At 40.0% G+C, this 8,048-nt stretch overlaps 1 protein-coding gene across 2 annotated transcripts in view; it reads right to left on the bottom strand.

The window, feature by feature from the left end:
• Window positions 1-291: 291 nt before the first annotated feature.
• Window positions 292-8,048, bottom strand: part of BCR (BCR activator of RhoGEF and GTPase) — a 98,853-nt gene continuing 91,096 nt past the window's right edge. For both annotated transcript variants that reach the window (XM_063416460.1, XM_063416461.1), the window contains one exon: window positions 292-7,654. In XM_063416460.1, coding sequence (XP_063272530.1) covers window positions 7,565-7,654 — 90 coding nt within the window. In that variant the 3' untranslated portion in view covers window positions 292-7,564. The remainder of the gene's footprint in view (window positions 7,655-8,048) is intronic.

Below are 8,048 nucleotides of genomic sequence, written 5' to 3'. Positions count from 1 at the left end.
AAAATCCCACTAATTTCATGCAGTGTTTGAAGAACTGGAGGCCAGAGCTGATTTCTTAGTCAATACGAACCAAAGTTCAAGTGCTCTGCACACAAATGGAAAGTTGACAAAGTCTGAGACAGGCTAGGTTTTGAAGCAGAACTCCTACAAAAGGATTCATACACATCTGAACAGGGACTGGGTTGCTTCGCTATTTCTCTACCTTCCATGTAAACTATTTCCACACATTCAAGTTGTTTTGGTTTAGTTCTCTGTACTAACATCTAGATTTTAGGTGATACAGCTTTTACCTTGTAAAACAAGAAATAGGTTTTATTTTGAAACAGCGCTGTTAAATTCCATGCCCCCAGAAAACTCAGCTGAATGCAATTCACACATTCAGTGTAATGCAGGCCCACTTTTATCTAAATAAGACCAAAAGAACCTGACAACATAGATACAGGAGATTTTATTTAACATTGTGTACAAAGAAAGGCTACAAATGCCTTAAGACATTTTTCCCCCACATACAGTTTTTGGATCCCTTTTTCATACCACTTTTCTCTGAAAGTTGAAAAAAAAATCCAGAATGACAATTTTTCCCTTTCCCCTTCTCTTTGGGCCTAAACTGAGAGATGTTTAGCAGTATGGTTTGAACACCTTTCTGTATCAAACTATTAGGATTAGGTTTTCTTTCCCCAAAACAGAGCACTAAGAGATACTGAAGCACTAGCAACAGCAGGATAAAATGTCAAAAACTGACTCCCTAACATGGTAGTGTTTAAAATAATGCCAACAATATTAGCTCTGATGAAACCCAGAATTATCCAAACAATAACAAGTTGTTTGTCTTCTACCTCTGATAATTTAGGACTAATTATATAATTTAATTGTATTTATATTTAAATAAATAGTCTTAACTCCTTTCCTTGGAATTCTTCGTGGATTATAAACACTTATAATACTAGAGATAAGAACCAACTACATAACTTACATAGGCAAGAGAAGGCTGAGTTTTGGTTGGGGTTTTTTTTTGCTGGACAGACACAGAAAGGACAACATTTCAGTGTCCTGCTGTGAGATCATTTTTAAATTCACCATTTCCTGTGATGCTTTTCAGTTATCCCAACACAATAATGCCTTACCCTCTTTTTGCTGCCTTGGTAATCACTTTTAATACTCCTGAAACACTGGTCCCTGCAGAGCTAAGTTTTATCCAGGATTCTGCAAGTTTTGTAGATGACTGTGAAACCCAAGACTTCTTTTAGGTTGTGAGATGCAGTAAAGAAGGCAGGGAGCAGAAAAGGTTATTGTGGAGAAATGACCTTTTGCTCTGGCAGCTTTTACATTGCCATCTACTATATATGAAATAGGTTTTAGATATAGATCAGTTTTCAGCTCTTTGTATAATCCCAAATCAGCATTGTCCCTGTTTCTCCCAAAATGGGACTAAAATAGAGGAATTCTGAGCTACTGCAGATCAGCATTTGATCACTTGGTTGGGTGCAGTAAGAAGGAACTCAGAGCTGCCTTCTGAGCCTCACCAAACTGCCCCAGGGGAGATGGGGGCACCCACCCAGCATGGTGAGCTGGACCCGCTGGAACCCTCGCCTGGGGCTATCTCCAGGAAGCTGCTGGAGTCCCCTTGCAGGCAGGAAGCTGTTTTGGACACAAGCCTGCCCTTTTGTACATCCACAGGGACATAAAAAGCCGTGTGGTATAAATCATTCTGCAGATTAGAGAAACAGTTCATCTGTAGAATGTCTCAGATTCTGAGAACATCCTACCATGGGGGAAAAGACCACAGCAGTTACACAAGCAAAAGCTCTAGCACAAAATAAAATTTTCTCTGTTCTGGTGAACCCTTTTTGACAAGAGGATTTGAACATGATTGTGATTCAGACAAAGCAGTTGGGCAGACCCTTCTGCTAGGTTTGGGCACTCTGTAATTATGTTAATTCCCAAATATGCTTGAACAGCTGTAAATAATAGAATATTACTTAGCTCACAACACAGCCCTGCGTGAGCCCAGAACTTTAGCAGCACCTGGTCCACTCTGCACAAGACTGGAAATCTTTTAATTATCAGCAGGGCTCTGCTCCATTGCTCTGCTACAAACTGAGCCTCTCGGTGTGGTTGCTACAGTTGTAGAAAGATGTGAAGTGGTTCTGCTGGAAAAGGAGGGGTCTGTCTTACTGTGAGGTGAAACATGGGAGCAGGAAAAAAATATAAAAACTACTGCATGTTTTACAGTGGTCTCCAGCAATGTCACTGTAAGAGGGTAACATCAAGAGAATCAACAGTGGAGGCTAACTAGGTAATTTGATAATTTTGTAATTCTTTACAGGAGCATTTATTAATTTTCTTGACCCAAGAGGCATAAATCTAATGATATGGTCATGGAAGGCAGAATCAAGAGAACACATACACTCAGGTCTGCTTTGGTCCTACTGCCCCAACCCTTCTGTCATTACAGCTGTTGTGGCGTTTTATCCTTGCAGCCCAAAACCAGACTTCTAGCTTAAACAATAGCCCAACTTTGTGGTTCTAGGAGCTTTTTACTTCCTTGTGCTGATGGTTCACCTACATTAACATAGAGACACTACAGCTGCTGCCTCAGGGGGAAATGGTAGAGAGCGAGTGATAAGCTTTGCTTTCTTAGCACTGAACTGTGAATGGTCACTAGCAAGAAAGAAGGGTTGCAGCACATCAGAACTGTGAGGCTGCTGTAGCTGAATTCCTGGCATTCCTGTATTCCTGTTTATTTACTGGCAAGAGAGCCTTTGCTCAGCTATCTAGGGCATGAGCCACCTGCTGTAACTCAAAATGAGAACCTCATTCTAGTCCCAAGCAACGTGATCTAATTTTGCTCCCCTTTTCCATTTGTGTTGCTTTTATTCCCTAAAGATTGTTAAGGAACAGTTTACTAACTGTAAGTGCTTCCTTTATAGCTTCTGTTGATTTTAAGGGTAATCCATGGATTTAATTCTATTCAATTAGAAAGCTGATAGAACACATATAAACATTTATTTCATCCTAGTTCAGAATGGAGAATTGCTAATACTAGTCCAAGGCTCCAGTATCTCAGTCGTACAGGCTCTGTGTTAAAGGAAGGGAATGGTACCATGCTTATTTTTCACTAATAATAATGGGACAATGTTAGCAAAGGCTACAAAGAAAAACATCCCTGGAGTAGAAATTTAAGAGGGCATAAACAAGTGACTATCTGCAAGAATATGATTAATTTGATTGAATCTAGGAATTGCCCTTTCAGAATTTTCTTCTTCAAGGAACAGAAACAAATTCCCCTCAAGTTCCTGCACAAATGTATTGGTCTTCTGTTATTACTAGTCCCTGTCATCTTGAATTAAAGTAAGAAGAGGAAGGGGAAGTATTTTTTCTTAAAATATTTCCCATCTAATACTAAAATTTCCATAAAAAGAATGCCACATCTGATAAACTTATCCCAGCAGGTGACCAAGCACTGAAACAAAAGGATTACCTAGTGAGGAACTGGAGAAGACTGGGGTTTTGCCATCAGACTTTAAACATTTTTTAAAACCACCTTGGTCAGTTTACATTTTATACACACTTGAAAGAATGGCACATTAAGGTAAATGAACACATTGTGTCGCCTTCCAGTGTTACACGTGACAAACTAATCTGGAGATCCACATCTGCCTTAAGGAACAGTCCATTTGTTTAAATAAACCCATAGAAAACTAACAGGAACAACCATAAAAGAGTTTTAAACAGGTAAAAAGAACGAACTGTAAAAATCCTGCACCTCCCATGAATGTCCTGTGTGGTTCCACCACCTCGTGGCCAGCACCACAAGGGCCGGGCCGTGCCGGGCGATTCCGAGGCGGGCAGCGCGCACTGGCAACCACAGGCACCACACTGCTGGATTTTGCCCTTAGCTGATACACTGAAAAATAGCAGCATTAAAATACAGCCTGAAATAGCTTAGCTACTACCTCAACTTGTTAAAAATGTGCAAGAATAAAGAACACCAGCAGCATTTGAATGGATATATTTCAATTTGGTTTCCGACGCTTCCCTCCCATACAAAGCGTACACAAACACAAAGCTGACTCTGAGCTAGTAACTGTAATTTCTTGTCCATCTTTGAAAACTTTTCCCTTCGTTTGCTTAACTGTTTAAAATTTTACTTTAAAATCTATTCAGTGTTAAAAAAAAAAACATGAGAATTTTAAGGTAGTTTCTAAATGCCACGAAACTGATGCTTATTCCCCTCCTTAAACTGGAGAGACACAGACTATCCTAATCACCTGAATTTCCTTAGCTGAAAACAAACATTTCAGATTCCTATTTCTGAAAGTGACATTTGTAGAAAAGTCTCTCCAATACATTAGAAACTGAAGGAGCAAAATCTCCCAGCACACACATAAAGGCAAAGTTTTTGCTAGTTTGCTCTTGTGTTGTTTATATTGTACCTTTTAACAGAAAATTGAAAAGTCCAGTTTTCTGACACAACTCACAAGGGAATGTATAAGAGGAGAAATCAGAAGGCCTTTTCTAAAGCCAGGTTTTGCATTTCCCTTTTTGTTTAAGTATGATAAGGCTTATTAAAAAAAATAAAGTAAAAATAAAACACAAAATACAACCCCCCCCCCCCAAACAAACAAAAAAACCAACCAACGTCCCTGGGAAAAAAAAACCCATAAAAGCCTTTTGGAAATACTTAATTTCTGAAACATAAGACTACCGGAAAGAAAAATTAATTGCAAAATTAAAGGAAATTCAAGAAATCAATTCTCGTCTTTCAAATCAGTCCATGATTTCATCATCAGCAATACTATCCACTATCTTTTCCAGCCCAAAATTACCAGCTTTGGGGAAAACATATTCATACTTAACAGAAATAATTAATGGGTTAAGTTAAATTAACTTTTTTTCCCTGATCCACATGCCTGCATGTTAGATAACATTACATTAGAACTGAGCATTGTAATGAGAGACTGACAGCAACAACCTGTCACAGTAACCAAAGCAAAAGCAATTTTCTCACGGTTACACAATACAGATCAGTAATTTAACATAAAAATTAACTTCCTATATAAATAAAAATTAAAAAGTTGGGCAAAAGTAAATTGGCACAGTCATTATGGTATTGCTTTCCAGTTTCAACACTGCGAGGAGCAGATTCCAAACACCAAAGGAAAAGGCCATCACCCAGCACCGGGTGTAACCTGGGTTTTCCCTTTTCCATGAAGTCATCAGCAGTGCCCCTGCCTCAGGTCCATCCCCCCGAGTGGGAGCAGGCAGGAGTGCAAGGATTGCTGTAGAGCTGCTGGGGAAAAGGGAAACAAATACAGAGAAACAAACACAGAGAATGCTTTACTGCTCTGCACCACATGGCTCAAGTCAATGGCTTTTCAGGATTGCGACTAATTTTTACCTTCAAACAGGCAAAAACGGAAAATAAAATTTAAAAAAAGTCAAAATCTTAAGCCTTCAAGTTTCCTTGCCTTCATTCCCTCCCTCCCCCAAAAAGCACCTCCTACTACAGACAGTTTTTTCTTTTTTGCAGGTTCGGAAGTTGGAATGTCGTGGAAATACATACAAGAGAGAAGGAATTTCTAGTTGTACATTACATTACAAAGAGGTTTGCTCCCAGACCTAAGGAGGGAGGGATACTAAGCAATATTAAATTCCTATAAGAATCCTTACAAAGCATGCAAAATATTGATATACTCACAAAATTGAAATTTATATTTTTTCCTTTCTGATTTTGCAACTTCACAGTACAATAATTTCTAATATTCTGCAGCAGTCAGAATTACAGTGACTACAAAATCATTTCCCTTTAATTTTTTTCTATTTGCTTGAAACACTCCTTTGCTATTCTTTTTTTTTTAACTGAGAGTTTGCAGATCACCCATCAGAAAATGTGCAACTCAGCACAAGAGGAGTTGCTTTCTGTGTCGTATTTCCCTGCAAATGATGCTGACAGCCTGACCCTACCAATCTTCCAAAATGTGTCCCTCCCTCCCCTTTTTGTGCCGATTCCTTCCCTTGTCTTCCAGCTGTGCTTTTTTTCTTGCCAGGATGGTGATGGACAGATGCCACTAACTGGATGCTGCATAGCTGCACAGGAGTAGTGGGGGCTGGAATAATTTAGGAAAATGGCATCGCTCCCACCCCCAGGATGTTTGGCACAACTGCTTCAGAGCCAGAATGCTGCCTCTGGAGACCAGCAATTAGATTCTGCAGTTTCAATTCCCTGGGTAAATACTGCTGCCTTTTCCACCCCTGTAGCTCCAACTGATTTAGGGAGGGAAATCCAAAATTGGTGTTTGGCCAGACCTTTTGTACTGCTAGATGGAATTCCACAGAAGTTTCTCCACTGCTCTTAATTAAAACAGAGTTGGAATTTCTGGAGAATCCACAATGCATGCTACTTGCTAGATTGTCCATAAAGTACATTCTGGCACTTTTTCAGAGCATTTGTATCTATCAGAAAAAGACTCTTGTAGAAACAATGTACAAAGCCTCCAAAAATTCAAGTATCAAAAAAAAGATGTTCTGATAAAAGTCTGGAGTAAGCAGACAGCCAAACTGAGAGCTGTTGATTTTGTTTTTTTAATCCACAAATTCTTCAATTACTTTCGCAGAAATAACGTATTTTCTTTGGAGTGTTGGGAATTAACAGTCTTCCCAATTAATTTTCTTCGTTTGGTGGGGTCTAAGGAATTTAGCAATCCTTCCTGGACAATATTGCCCCTGCTTTTATATGCAAACAAACAACAGAATCACTGACTGTTATCCTCCCTGCCTCTCTTTAATTTGCTGTATTTATTTATTTAATTTTGTTGAGTCTATCCCAACCCAACAAAACCCATCAGAAGTGCAACAAGAGCAGGGCATCTCCTTCCCTGGGATGTACAAACATTTCTATGGGAAGGGCTGGGTGAGCCAAAAAACCATACAAACAAACAAAAAAATAACCCAGCCCCCAACCAGACAACAGTTCTAGCTGTACATAAAACACTTGGATTTCTTTAGAACCATATTCAAAACAAGACTTGAATTTCTGTGGAGAGAATTTTAGATCCCAGACCCTTCTCTTCTCCTTCCTCTTTCAAAGCAATGCTATTTTTTGTAGCCTCGAACAGTACTTGAAAAACAGCAGTTATTAAAGACACAGTTGTGATATATCCTTTAACACCCCCTCTCCCAAAAAGGGGTGTCCTATCAAGTGGTCCAGTAGAAATCTTGAAGTTTCTTTACGATAAATTAAATCCATAAAATGAGGAATACCTTCTGTCACATTCCCAACAAGAATAATCGCCACACTGTGGTGCATTTGTCCAAGTGTCTATTGCTCCTTCTAGTGGAGATTCCGAACAGCTCCATCTCTGGTTAGTTCTGGTTCCACCAGCACAAGGAGGTTCCTCTCCCTTCCCTCCAGCTTGTCTCTGGTTAACAAACAGCAGAAGCGCTGAGGGCCGGGATTCCCCAGCACAGGAGCAGGCCAGTCCGAGGAAACAGCAGTCGTCTTCTTCCCAGGGTGACAGAGTTACGCCAAAAGCCGCTTGTGTCCTCTTGGTACCGCAGGCACCTACACCTCTGTGGAAAAGAGAATGCTTTGCCTCTTGCTGTCCGGGGTAGGGATAGTCTCTAGCTGCAGGAAGTACAGAAGAACTTGAACCTGGAAAGAGAAACAACAAGGTAATACTAAAGCCCTGTAAAAGCTCATTCTCATCCTGGCTATGTGAGAGCTGGTGATGCAGCTCTCTGGAACATCTAGCAGCTGTGTATTTAATACGCTGTATTACAGCACTAGAAACAGCAGACCTTGCAGTGCTTCAGAGATACTCTTTTTAGATTCCAGGTGGAACAATGGTGCTGGTTGGTTCCAGCACTGAAAAAATTAAATCTACAATTTGCCATTACTCGATGGAGAAACACAGACCAGTGTGACTCAGTGACACAGGCTCTGTGCTCCAATCCTCTGCATAACCTTCAAAGGCAGCAGTGGCCAAAGAATTTTGTTGTGCATCAGTAGAGGTGGTTTAAGTGCTGAGGAGCATTGTGGAAACACT

The sequence above is a fragment of the Prinia subflava genome, chromosome 19 (genome assembly GCF_021018805.1).
Source record: "Prinia subflava isolate CZ2003 ecotype Zambia chromosome 19, Cam_Psub_1.2, whole genome shotgun sequence".
Lineage (NCBI taxonomy): Eukaryota > Metazoa > Chordata > Aves > Passeriformes > Cisticolidae > Prinia > Prinia subflava.
Note: the sequence above shows the minus strand (reverse complement) of the source record. Positions and strands in the feature narration are given on the sequence as shown.